A 13,516-nucleotide genomic window follows, 5' to 3' on the forward strand; every position below is an offset into this window, starting at 1 on the left:
ACAAGAAGTCTGGTAACTTCCACAGTTTGTCTTTTTAGTATCAGATTCCCTCAGTAAGGAATCCAGGGACAACATCTTTATGAGGAGCAGTAAGACAGGGTGAAGCTTGATGAGGTTCACCTGTGTGTCTGTGTGTTAATGACCTACCTGACATTTGTGCACCCACCGTAACCTGCCAGATGTGCACTGATGGTGTAGTTAGTTATCTACACACCAAAGCTGGGAAGCAAGAGTGTCAGTAATACAGTGAAATCAGATCCAGAAAGTAGCATGGGCAAGGCACTTTATTAGGTACACCCTGCCAGTACCCAGTTGGACACCTTTTGCCTTCTGTCTTAATTTTTCATGGCATACATTCAACAAGCTGCTGGAAACCTCTGAGTTTTTGGTCCATGTTGACTTGACAGCATCACACAGTTTCTGCTTATCATGATGAGAATCTCCTGTTGCACCACATACCAAAGGTGCTCTGTTGGATTGAGATCTGGTGATCATGGAGGCCATTTGAGTACAGCAAACTCCTTGTCATATTAAAAAAAAATAGTTTCTGATGATCATAGCTTTGTGACATGGTGTCTTACCCTGCTGGGAACAACCATCAGAAGATGGCTACAGTGTGGTCACAAAGGGATGGAGATGGTCAGCAACAATACTCAAGTAGGCTATGGTGTTTAAAGATGCTCAGCTGGGCTGAGGTACCAAAAAGAAAACATCACCCACACCATTATACTACCATTGATTGGCTCATTAGATATTTGTGTGTACATTTTTAAATGGAGATCCAAGTCCAGATAGCAGCAAGGAAAAGATTAGCTGATGAATATAAATATGTGGGAACGCTAATGGATCCAAAACTGGCATTTGAAACAGAAGTGTTTTTAAAAAACTGTGAATAGAGTTTTATTTAATGTGGATATTTTAGGAATAATTTAACAATTAAATATTTAAAATAAAATTCCCACAATGGCTCGGTGACTGTGAAAAGATGAAATCAAAAAAATAAAATGCATCTCCACAATTGCTGCTACAGGTCAGTTGGGCTGACCTGCCCCTGGAAAACCTGCAGACCCCCTTATTGTATAATTGGGATAAGACTGAGGTGTGCACTGAGCATGCCCAGAGGTCCCAGCTGTGGCACCTCAGCGGAGAACAGAGCTCCCATTGTGTGCGGCTGTAACCCAACACAGTGGCTCAGATTAAAGGCTGCGGTGCCGCGTGGTCTCTGCGGACAAAAATATAAACAGTGGGCCACTACAAAGGCGAAGGGGAAGCTAGGCCCCTGGTTTAATGAAGTTTACACTGCAGTGGCAAGATCTATAAAAAGACAAGTGAATGCACCGTTTCTTTCTCCTGCCACTCAGGAGCAGCATGGATGCACTGAAAAGAGAGGCTGGGGGTGCTTTAAGCAGCACTCACTTTAATGCCACTCTGATTTGTATGACAGCTGTTATTTGAAGTTCATGGCATTGATTAGGCCCAAAGAAAATATCAGTTAGATGGGTACTGGTCACATCTAACTGATCGACCGACGTTAGTAATATTTAAACTAAACATGGTTCCTGTGTATTTATGTTATATTAAATTTACATAATGTGGTTTCAAGTACCTTTCAAAGTTGCAACGTTTATTTCTTTCATAAATAAATATTAAACATGTGTTTTTCTAAAATTAGACTGCTCTCAATGTAATCTTCATTATCTTAAGTGACGATGAAGATTATATCCATAAAACATTTCAGTACAATAGCATTTAAGCCTCAAATACACCGGAGATCTTCAGCTTTACATTATCTCTTGATTGTTTTAAAGGTCATTTGTTCCATAAATTTTAAAACAGCCTGAGAAATAAGAAGCAAACTTGATGATTATTATTCGCATCTTCTTCTGTGGCTTGTTTAATAATATTTGTCTAGCATGTGGCTACACTTGCTTGCTACAGGTGACTGTTTATGATGGAAACTGAGCATCAAGCACAGCACCTCAGGATCACTGACACTGACTGTAATCCTGCTGTCGTTTATAGTTGCACAGTGCCATTGGCACCCCCCACTAAGAGCATGCTCACCATCACAGAGGCTGCACACAAACAGTATACACTCCCCACAATCATCAGCATTTTTCTAGCATATCTGCTCAGCATAATAACTAGCTCATGCCTTTTAAATCACTCTCTGAGATACTCATTGTTGACTTTCTGGTGATGCGTTTAGGTGCAGTCAGGTGAGCTTACCATCCACTAGATGACGCTCTCGGTTTTTAAAGACATTCACTTACAAATTGGATTTATGCGTACATTATGTAACGTGGGAAGTTTTCCCAGGAGTCACAAAACTTTTAGTTTGTTTTAGAAATTAATAGAAATGTACAAACTTTTATTGTGTTACACTACATGTCAAACACATTTTTGAACTACAAGGAGTTAATAAGAAGGAAAAATTTATGAATTAATTATTTGTCAGGTGTCACCTCTGGCTACAATACTCCCCGCTAGTGCAGGAGCTTCTAAAAACCGAGCTGAACCGAGCCGAGTCGGTCCAAACTGAGTGGGGCCTGGGAGTTCGGGGGTAGTCTGTGTGAGATCTGCTCCAGGACCAGCGGACTGCTTTTGAGTGGGTGGGCGGGTAAAGTGCGCTTGTTTGAGGAGGCGGAGCGGCCCGGAGGCTCAGAACGTCCTTCTGAAACGGTTCTCACTCACTCTCAGAAAACAACTCAGGACCAAATAAGTTAGCAAAGTGCGGCGCGGGCACTTTGCAAAAGAGTTTAGCTTTTAAAACCGCTCGAAGAAAACTTTTTTTCCAAACCTGGGATAAGTGAGCAAGCGAGAGCAACGACGCCGGTGAGTAACTAACTAGCTATCAGTAACTGTCCTGTGCGCGAGACTCTTTAACAGCCGTTAAACTCAGCCGGAGGAGAAAAAAATTAAACGAATAGAAGGGCCGCTTATTTTTCTACACAGCTCGTTTACTTCAGGTGAGTGGTACAGGTGAGAAATAGGTGAAGTAAAATTTGAAGATGGTGATGTGTTTCTGCCACCTGTTGCACTCAGCAGCCAAATAACGAGAAACTGCGTCAAATCAAAGCGCTACCTCTTCACTTTGGCTAACGAGCTACTGTATGATTTCAGTTCTCAGATCTGCATCCAATTAACTGTTTTTTTTTATCTGACTTATGTTTACAATTGCTCCTGTAAGGTCACGTTGCTTCTACTGTACCTGCCGCTAGAGATTAGTGAACTCCCATTCATGTTACGTAACCTAATAATAGTTTCCCACCGTTTAAACCCTCACAGGCAGGTTTGTTTCCAACTTTTTCCAAAGTTTGGTCCCATCTGGATTTAGGTGTTTTGATATGTGAGTGGCTACAGGTGTTGACACAGAAAAAGACAATTTTTTGCACTTCACCCTCGCTTGCATCCTAACTTGCACTCTGGATGGACATCACAGGCAGCACAGGGGTCATTGAAGGAAGCACCGACCCTGTGTAGGACAGTGAGGCAGCTCACTGAGAGTTTCCTCCTTTTTGGAGTGAAAAACACAATGGGAGGAAAAAGTAACACACTTGTTGGAGCCCTTGTGTGCTAGATACATACACTGAGCATAAAAGGGTCTATTGTGTCGTCTCAGGCTTTAATCTGGCTCATCCTCCCTGACAGGACACCTTACCTCAGCCTTTCTCTCCTCCCGTTTGCGTGTGAAACTGAGTAATTCTGGCTAATTGGAACATCATGTCATTAGTCTAGTGGAAACAAACTGGAGTTGAATCATCTTCGTGGTTTGCTAGGAGTGGCCCACAAAAGTTTCTTGCAGTATTTCATGGTGGAAACTTTGGCTGTTTATAAGGCAAGATTTTATTTAGTTTCATTAAGTTAAATGCTTCCCAGATAGCTGTTGTTTCATGCCTTATATGGCAGGTGTGTATTTGTGTGTGTGGTGGTGGGGGGGCATTTACACATTTGATCAGTGAAGAAATACGTGGGGATCAGGGTGGTTTTTCAAGCTCAGCTAAATGCCTTAGTTTAAAATCTCCTGCCAGATAAGATAACCAGAGATGAATGTCTCTTTTGGCTTATCTATCTATCTATCTATCTATCTGTCTATCTGTCTATCTGTCCGTCCGTCCGTCCGTCCGCCCGCCCGCCCGCTTATCTGAAGGTAGTGGCAGTGGGCTGAGCAGGGTATTACTGACTTCCTCTTCCTTAGCAGTGTTATCCATTTCCTCCTGGGGGATCCCGAGATACTCCTAGGCTGCGTGACATATACTAGGAATGTCAAACACACCAGTACTGGCCCATTGGAGGCTCCAGTTGGTCCCACTGGCTTCAGTGAATGTGTAAACTGTAAAGACAGAGGGCATACATTTAGGACTTAACTTTCTTTTAATGAAGTTTTAAATTATTCTTAATGAAAGACATTGACAAAATTAGTAGGAGACAGATTAACCAGCAAATGTTTTTTTTTTTTTTAAATTAGTATTCCATCAAATAAAGGTTCCTGTTTTTCACTTTTTTTAAATTACAGGACAAAGTTGGTTACTGGTTTCTTTGAGTTACTGCAGTAGAATAGTACAATATTGGAAGATCTCAAAGGAAGTGTGTTATTTCATATATTATTAAAGAGTAGTTACACTGATCTGACCCACTTAAGAGCAATTTAAAAGGACATGTAAAATCTCCCCAAGGAGTTCTTTGTTTTACCCAGGGTCTCCCCCTAGCTAGGCATGCCTGGAAAACCTCCAAAGTAAGGCATCCAGGAGGCAGATGGTTGAACTACCTTAGCTAGCTCTGTTCATCTGGTAAGGTAAACCAGGGAGGAATCCACCATTTTGCTGCAATATCCACTTTCTAGCAAATTAGAAAAACCTGAAAATAGACATGTAAAACAGCCAAATTTACAGGTGCATTGCCATGAAACCCCTCATAGTACTATGTTTTCAAAATGATTATCTGTGTCCATAAGTCTGTCTTGACCCATTTCACACTTATGTGATACATCCTGCTTTTGCCCTTTCTTGTCAGTCTTATCAGTGTCCTCCTTCCAGGCCCACCTCTGTCCATCTTTGTATTGTAACATCAGAAAAGGATGCTATCAGCAAGACAAACAGGAACACATTGAAAGGCCATTGTCCAGTGAAAAGCACATGGTGGCTGCTGATGGCTTTGTCTCCACTGGCTTCCCTGAAAAACACCGGGTGGCTCACTTTTAATATTTGTACACAGTTTGATATTTATTGCCAGCTGCGCTCTCACGGTCTAGCTGCAAATCTGTCAGCTTTGACAGACCTGTAGTTATTATGCATGTGACAGAAAAGGGCTCGATAACATTTTGTTGCCCGCTTTTCATGACTTTTCCCAGGGCTGCAATTAACAGTGTCATTTACAAGGCTCACCTGTGCCGTTTGTGCACACAGACAGAGAACTGAACCCAACACCTGCTGAAGTTATTTAGACATGACAGCTTTGAGATGTTTCCCTGGTTTAACTCATTCATATTCATGATGATACCTTTTAGCAGGTGAAGAGAAAGGCATAGTCTTTGTCAAGCATGGTAAACAGTCATTTCGTTATATCATACCTGTTAGTCACACACTTGTGAGGCCTTGCTAAACAGTACCTGGCTGTTTCTGTTGTTAAAGAATGTGGCAGAAGTTGACTCATCTCTTGAGGGATATTATGGTTTCTGAGATGTTACAGGCAACACAAGGGGAGGGCACTGTCTTCATTTGGTTAGAGCACATTACTTGAGTAGTTTGACACAAAGGTCTCTCCTGCGAAACAAGTAGAATAGAAGGAATGCAAGACAAGAAGGGAAAATGAAAGCTAGAACAATAAAGTTTCATTATTGGCTGAAAGTACATCTAAGGAATGTTTGTTGATGTCGCTGAATTATGTAGCATCTCATCTCTGACTAATCCAGTGCTTCTAAATCTTCTCCTTGCAGAGGTGGGCCAGTTGATCCAGGGAGAGGGATTTATTTTCCTTCTGCATTCCTGATGGAGTCATACAGAGTGTCTGGCATTCCTAGCAGTGGACCACAGCGGGGCTACGCTCAGCCATCCCGCCCTTCCAAGCCACAAAGTAATGGAGCTGGAACATATGGTCTCAGCATCCGAGTCCAAGGTATAGATGGACACCCATTTGTGGTTCTCAACAACCAGGATGGGGGTCCCCACACTTATATGGACCCCAGAGGTAATGGCTACATCGACACAGAAGACTCTTTTATCAACAGCTACGATGAGTATGACTTTAGACGTGGCAAAGAGGCTGAATCTAACAGCCCCTTTGTGGAGTACAGGACTCAGAAGATGTTGCATTATACTGGTCCCCAAAATGGTGTCACAGAATCCCAAGGAAAGAAACCATCCTCCCTTCTGAACTTCCAGAAGCACCCTGAGATACTACAGCCGTATGATCCAGAGACCAACTCCCTGAACCTTGAGGGTTTCAACAGCCTTCCTTCAAGGCCTGACACTGGGAGCCAGCCCCAGAGTTGGTCCCCAAGGTCTGCAGCATCTCACCGTAGGGCATCAAGCCTTGACCGGAAAAAAGATGCCACGCCGCTTGAGAACAGACAACCTACATCCCAGAGTGTGAATGAGGCAGGCTTTCCTAAGCTGAAGCCACAGCTCACTCAGCCTCAGAGCAGGCCACAGTCACAACTGTCTCAGCCACAGATCAAAGCTCCTCTTACCACCCTGAATCCAGCTCATCCCAAGCTGACCTCTAAAACTCCACATCAACCAGTTCCTCCAGCCCAGCCTCAGCCCTCCACTGTGTCGAGCCCTAGGAGCAGTGCCACCTCCAGCCTTGAGCGCACCCCTCGTGAGCCTGATGTCCTTCCCCTGCGCAGGACTGATTCCAGCGAGCCAATTCTTCAGCCTTCTTCCCGTTCCCGCCACTCCTCCTCATCTTCCACCTCTAAGACGCCAATGGATGAACAAATGGAGGCCCTTTATGCAGACACCATAAACCGTCACGAGAATCGTCGCTACATCCCTTTTATGCCTGGTTCAGGCAGAGATATTGACACAGGCTCTATACCCGGTGTTGATGAGCTCATTGAGAAGTTTGACGGCAAAGATGGCACTCAACGCAGAGGCAGGGCGGGGCGCAGAAACAGGATCAATCCAGAGGACAGGAAGCGCTCACGGAGTGTTGATAGCGCCCTCGGCCTGCAAAATAGCTCTAGCTACACGGAGCTACATCAAGGCACATCCAAGGAGCATGTCCTGCTTCCCTCACAGCTGAGGATGCAGAAATCAGCTGGAAGTCAGGACTCCTGGCTTTTAGATCACGTTGATTCCAGATCTCATGCCACCAGTGCACCTGGCTCCCCACAGAACACCATTTCTAAAGGTGTTGGCTCTATACAGGGTTACAAAAACCCTCAGACTCAGTCCTCTTCTCTATCGTTTAAGATTAAAGCGAGTGAGGAAAGTGAAAAGGTTTTGACATCATCACTGTCATCATCATTATCCAGGCCATCTTCTTTAGCAAACAAAAAACCCGGGACAGACGCGGACGTGCAGGTAAAATGTCAGACCATTATCACTGCATCCTACATTTGTTTGTTTTAAGTTATGTTTCGTTTTAATTTAAAGTAGCATTTTTCAAAATATGATCTATGAGAGAAGTGTTCCTCTCTTTTATTTTGTTAAGATCTCACTCTCTCTTCCTGACATATCCAGGCAACACCTGATCTCCTGAAAGGTCAGCAGGAGCTGTCACAACAAACAAATGAAGAGACAGCAAAACAGATTTTGTTCAATTACCTTAAAGATGGGTAAGTCTGAACTTTTTCCCATACAAAATGTGACCAGATATTGTGAAAACATCTTGACTCAAGAACTGAGTGTTGTTCACACAAAGTAAGAAACCGTTCTGTGGAAGTAAATTAATGTGCCTTTTTTATCTGAGCTGGACTGTTTGTGATAAAAACGAAGGAATGTGGTCTTCGTACCCTCCCATCCAGGCTGTGAGCGATCCAGTTGTCTGGAATTTGTTTTCCTGCAGAATCCCACTTTTAGTCAGCTTTGTTCTTTGTGTAGTGTGAAATAATGAATAAAATCCTGTCTTTCTGTAGAGGAGACGATCTGTCTCGAAAAAAATTACATCGAGTTTGCATTTAGGCTATGGATACCAGCGAGTCTTTCAGTAGTTAAACAGTTAATACTGTCATCAGTAACAATTTCATGGAGAAAGTTACAGTTAATACAATCACTACAGTTTCTGGATGTGTTATTGAATCGGGGTATTGTAGAAGTCGAACAGGAAGCTGTTTGGGTGTGTCGGGCAACAGGTCAGGAGCCACAGGACAAATGAAAGGAAGCACAGATGGAAGTGCAGGGGCTGAAATTGAACTACATTCCCAAGGCCCAGAAGAAAAACATGCAGCAACAGGGGTTATAACGGTTTAATGAAAATCATGTGTATGAGGAGAGGGGAGATTTAAGGGGTTTGGCTTTCAGTGTCAGTCTCACCATTTATTGAAATAATCTATCGCTGCTGTCAAGTGAAAATGGCGCAACTTCAGTTTTGTTGATTTTATGTTTTCACCCGAACTAAAGGATTAAATGTTCTTCTGTGACTTTAGAAAATCCCCTGATCGTTGGGCCTTCAGACATCTGTTGATGATCTCAGAAATGGGCATTGTTCAACGCCGAGGACCAAGCTGCTTTTTAAACTTAGGAGAAGTTGAAGTTGGAGGAAATTGATGTTTTTTTACTATTTAGAACAATGGGTTAGTCTGTTAGTTTTTAAAGACATCTGAAAATAATAGGGCTGGTGTAGAAACGTTGTGGGTGTGGTTGTCCTTCTACCCAATACTGTAAATCCTAGCTTCTTTCTCATCACCATCTTTTGTTTCAGTAATTATTATATTATTTGGGCGGGTGGCTGTAGCTCAGGAGGCAGAGCCAGGCCTGTGTGAATGGGTGACTGAGGCATGTTATATAAAGCGCTTTGAGTTCTCAGGTAGGGTAGAAAAGTGCTGTGTAAGTGCTGGTCCATTTACTATCTAAAATAAACGAAACTTAGACCTGACTACAGAAATTTACTTGCGTTTTTTATTGGAGTAGGAATGGTGAGATCTCTTAGCCCTTGTAGCCATTTTTTTAAATATATAATAGAAAAAACTGAAATGTATATATTTATATAGCTGCATTTTATATACCAATGTAGTTCCGAAAATAAAATACACTGCCTATTTGGATTGTGTTTATGTGTCTAACAGTTTATTGGATGGCTATAATGGCGCTGTTTGTGCTATGAGGTGTCACTTCCAGGCAGCATGATCCTTTCTCTCCCCTTCTAAGGAGGGGAATAAGCTACTGTTTTCCCAGAACAATCTGGGATTAACTTCTGGCCGCCACAACATTGAAATAAAGTTTTTGAAACCTTTGATAAGCAGAGTGTTTTAACGCAACTGTCTGTGTGCACGTCTGCAGGAGCAATGATAATGATGAGATGACGAAGAAAAAGGTCAACGTTGTGTTTGAGAAGATACAGACATTGAAGTCTCGGGCCACAGCAAGTGCGCAAGGCGACAACAAAGTAAGGCCATTTTATGTCATTCTGCTTGTGCACAGTGGCAGTCTACAGTTACAGTGTTAAATGCCAACGAGATGTCAAACAAGATGTCATCTTTATGCATCTTTATATCACAATTGGTGGTGATTGGGGTGGAGTAAAAGAGCAGCACCAGCTTAATTCTTTAGTCTGCCTACCATTAAATGGGTGGGAGATTAGCCAGACTGGTTTCATTATTAAAATTCATTTTTATTTAAGGCGATTGATGATTAAATATTGTGTGCTTTCATGAGATGTTAACACCAAAGCTGTTTACTGTTACCCGAAGATTATTTAATTTATCAGGGTACTACTGTCCAAAGACCTAGTCTCCATTTGTATTTGTAATGGATTAATAAGAAATGAGCACCTCTAAATTGTTTGTTTTCTCCAGGCCCAGGATCTTGCTGCTCAGACCAAAGCTCTGCAGGAGCAAAATGCTGAACTGGAGAAAGAAATGTCTGAACTGAAAAGAGAACTAGAGGAACGAAGCATGGTAAGAACAGTGCGACTGTCTCTATGACCAGCTTGTTTATGTTGGTTTTATTGCTTAACTTGTTGTTATTTGAGAATATCCTTTAATCAAGGGTTTGGCTGAAAAGGAGCTTTACAGGATTACTGTTCAACTAGCTGAATTTAAAGACTAGTGTTTGGGTGTAGCATTGACTAAGCGTAGTACAAAGGCTAACAGAATAATGCAACAAATAGGCTACTCCCTTGAAAACTCATTATTTAGTTGATCTGTTAGGTAAGGAATTAAATAAGAAGCTAAATAATCAAATATGGATAGTGTTGGCCAGGCGTTGACTTTGGGGTAAAATATGTGCCATTGATATGCTGATGGTATATCAATGGCACTGCTTGCTATACTTAAAACACGTCCTGTAATCAAAAAACGCTGAATCCTCAAACTTACTTTCAGCAAACAATAAATAAAAATGTTCATTTCAAATGCTAAAGCTTAGTTTAAGAAATGTAAAAGACTAGATGCGTGTCTCTACTTAAACACACAAGCTGTAATAACCTTGTCATTTTTACTTACAGAAAAATCAGGCTGACAAAAGGACGGCTGCAGATTTAAAGGAGCTGCAGGAGAAGATACAGCAGAGCATGGAAGAGTACAAGCACCTGAAGGAAAAACATGCCAAAACAGAAGCTGACCTACAGACCACAGTGGAAGAGTAAGTGTAAAGGAGTTGCAAATTGCCTCCTTAAGAGGCGTATTAAATAAAATATTTTATAAGCAGTTAATTTCAAATAGATAAATGGGTATTTTTTTTGTCAGCTGCCTCTCCAGTGACTCTCTCATCCTGCAGATGAACTCTGACTTCACCGTGTTGGATTGCAGCTTGTGATGGTAGACTATTGATTCTCCACCTGCTGCTGGTTCTGGTAAGAGTGATCCCACAGCTTTCAGTGGATCACCAAATCAAAGTCTACCATCATCAGCTGCAGTCCAACACAGTGATGAAAAAAATGACAAAATGTTTCACCTTAAGAAATAAAAAAAAGGTAATTTTTAATAAATGGCAGAAACACATCTTTAAAAAGTTGGGACAGGGCCATGTTTACAGCTGTGTAGCTTCTTTTAACATCAGTCTGTGAAAACATCTGTGAACTGAGGACACAAGTTTCAGAACTTTTGCTCAGCAGTCCATTTTCCATTTCATGATACACCAAATGTTTCAGTTGATGATCTGGACTTTCGACCTGCAGGGCAGCAGGTTTAGCACCTGGACTCTTCTACTATGAAGCCATGCCGTTGTAATAGATGCAATATGTGGTTTAGCATTGTCTTGCTGAAATCCGCAAGGACTTGACTAAAAAAATAAACAAACCCAAAAGTGATCTGGATTTGAGCATGTATTGCTCAAACACCTCTTTAAACCTTTCAGTATTGATGGTGACTTTCCCAAAGTGTAAGCTGCCAATGCCATAGGGACGAATGCACCCCCGTAACCCACACATACTGGATTTTTGTTGTTTTTTGTCCTTAAGTGATTAAAACTGGAAGTACATGTGGTGGCATTTTGTTTGTATTGCTGCAGTACTGGTTTCTAATGACTAGCTATGAAGCCCCCACATGGGTAGTTGGGAACATACTCAAAGCCAGTGGGTGAAGCACCTCCTTTTTTCAGGTGTATCAAAAGTGTGATTTAAGTAACAGTAATGGAGATCTGTTGTTGAAACGGCCCAGACTGTTGATAGTTACTGTGGTTACCATATCAGTACCTCTGTGTTGTAGTACAACTCTTTGTGTCCCCATGAGTTTGGTAGGTTTATCTTTTACCCTCTATATTCCTGTGTGCCTGGTGACTCATTTACCATTCAATCACAGCACTAACTGTCCCGTTCCAAACTGCTTTTCGTGTAATTGTTTTCACAGTCATTCAAGTACAGAGTGTCGCCACTATTCATAGCTTCCTTGTTTTGTTTTGAGCTCTGCATGGTTGAAAAGGAAATTGTAGCAAAGTTGCCAATCTTCGAGCAAATGGTTTTGTGTTTTTAATTTGTGTAACACTTCATGAGAATTTCATGCTGTTGAAAACTGAGCTTTTTTCTTTAATTTCTTCCTGTGTCTGTGTTGGTCCTTTTATCATAATGTTTTGTTCTGTGAATTCAGGATCTTTAATTATCATTTCCTTGTTCTTCAGTTTATTATCTGTAGCTTCAGCTTAGCTGTGCTTTTCAGCTTGAAGAGTACCAAAGAAGTCTTTACTCCTCTGACTCTTTTCTTTAAAATTAATTGAGCCTTATTTCCAGCTGCAAATCAATCAGGGACATTTCAGTTTATGCCGTCTACTCTTGAATCAGTATGTTACCTTTTAAAAAAATAAATGAATAAATAATTTGTAAAAATTATAGCATGTTGCATTTGAGGCCAGTCTTTATCAATTTATTACTGTGTGGTTTTTGTTTAAGGTGTCTCACATCACTTATCATCCTCTGCCTCAGAGATGAAGAAGCAGATTAGAAATTATTGGTTTTCAATCATACAGTTATTCATTTTAACGAGTGTGCTCTAGAGGCGTTACATTCAGCTCAACCACATTTGATGCCATTTGTACATGAATTAAGGCGCAGATGCATGGGTATGTTTGTACATGTGTGCAGTGTATGAAAAGGACCTGTACCATGCTGTGACATGTTGAATGGTTTGTTAGGCTTTTCCAGGTGAAAATGGAAAGGGAGCAACATCAGACAGAGATCAGAGACCTGCAGGACCAGCTGTCAGAGATGCATGATGAACTCGACTCAGCCAAGAAGTCTGCTGCTGATGGAGAGAAAGACATGCTTATGGTGGTGAGCCACAGTGCCCTTTGTTATAGAAAGAAAAATAAATGTTTATTGTTCTTGCGTTTTTTTGGGGGGGGGGGGGTTGCATTAGGGTTAATTAACTTTATTCATAAAACAATATAGAAGATTTAAGCCTTTAAGTTCCTGTTTCACGTAATATTCAAAAGATCTAAACGCAGCCTGTATAGCAATTAACCTATCACTGATTTCCTAAATTCTTTACATTGTAGCTAAAATGATCACATTGACATTATAGTTGCTGAAAGCTTTTTTTTTTCTTCTGCAAATTCTGGACTAAAGTTGTCAAAATGTCTGCATTTTCCATAGGAGATGATGCAGCTCAAGGTAGAAATGCAGGAAGCTATCCTAGCCAAAGAGGAACAGGAGGAGGTGCTGAGGAGGCGAGAAAGGGAGCTAACGGCTCTGAAAGGAGCTTTGAAGGAAGAGGTGGCCGCTCATGATCAGGAGCTGGATAAAATGAAGGAGCAGTACGAGAAGGAAATAAGCAAGCTGCAGACATCTTTGGAGGAGGCCAAGCAGGTACTCAGCTTCCCATGTAGTTTCCCTCAGTTCCCTTCCTCCACTCTCCTCTACTTTGATTCCTTCTCTGTTTTCGCTTATTTGCCATCTCACCCACAGCACAATGTTACAGAGT

The 13,516-nt window shown here is 41.6% G+C and overlaps 1 protein-coding gene across 2 annotated transcripts in view; it reads left to right on the forward strand.

Moving 5' to 3' along the window:
* The first annotated feature begins 2,471 nt into the window (after positions 1–2,471).
* Positions 2,472–13,516, forward strand: part of cgnl1 (cingulin-like 1) — a 35,049-nt gene continuing 24,004 nt past the window's right edge. Inside the window, exons 1-8 of one of the 2 annotated variants that reach the window (XM_082531858.1) lie at positions 2,472–2,835; positions 5,936–7,526; positions 7,686–7,780; positions 9,444–9,549; positions 9,959–10,060; positions 10,609–10,745; positions 12,729–12,867; positions 13,189–13,401. In XM_082531858.1, the coding sequence (XP_082387984.1) occupies positions 5,988–7,526; positions 7,686–7,780; positions 9,444–9,549; positions 9,959–10,060; positions 10,609–10,745; positions 12,729–12,867; positions 13,189–13,401 (2,331 nt within the window). In that variant the 5' untranslated portion in view covers positions 2,472–2,835; positions 5,936–5,987. The other variant, XM_082531859.1, reaches the window with a different exon arrangement.

The sequence above is a fragment of the Aulonocara stuartgranti genome (genome assembly GCF_965226115.1).
Source record: "Aulonocara stuartgranti genome assembly, chromosome: 1".
NCBI lineage: Eukaryota > Metazoa > Chordata > Actinopteri > Cichliformes > Cichlidae > Aulonocara > Aulonocara stuartgranti.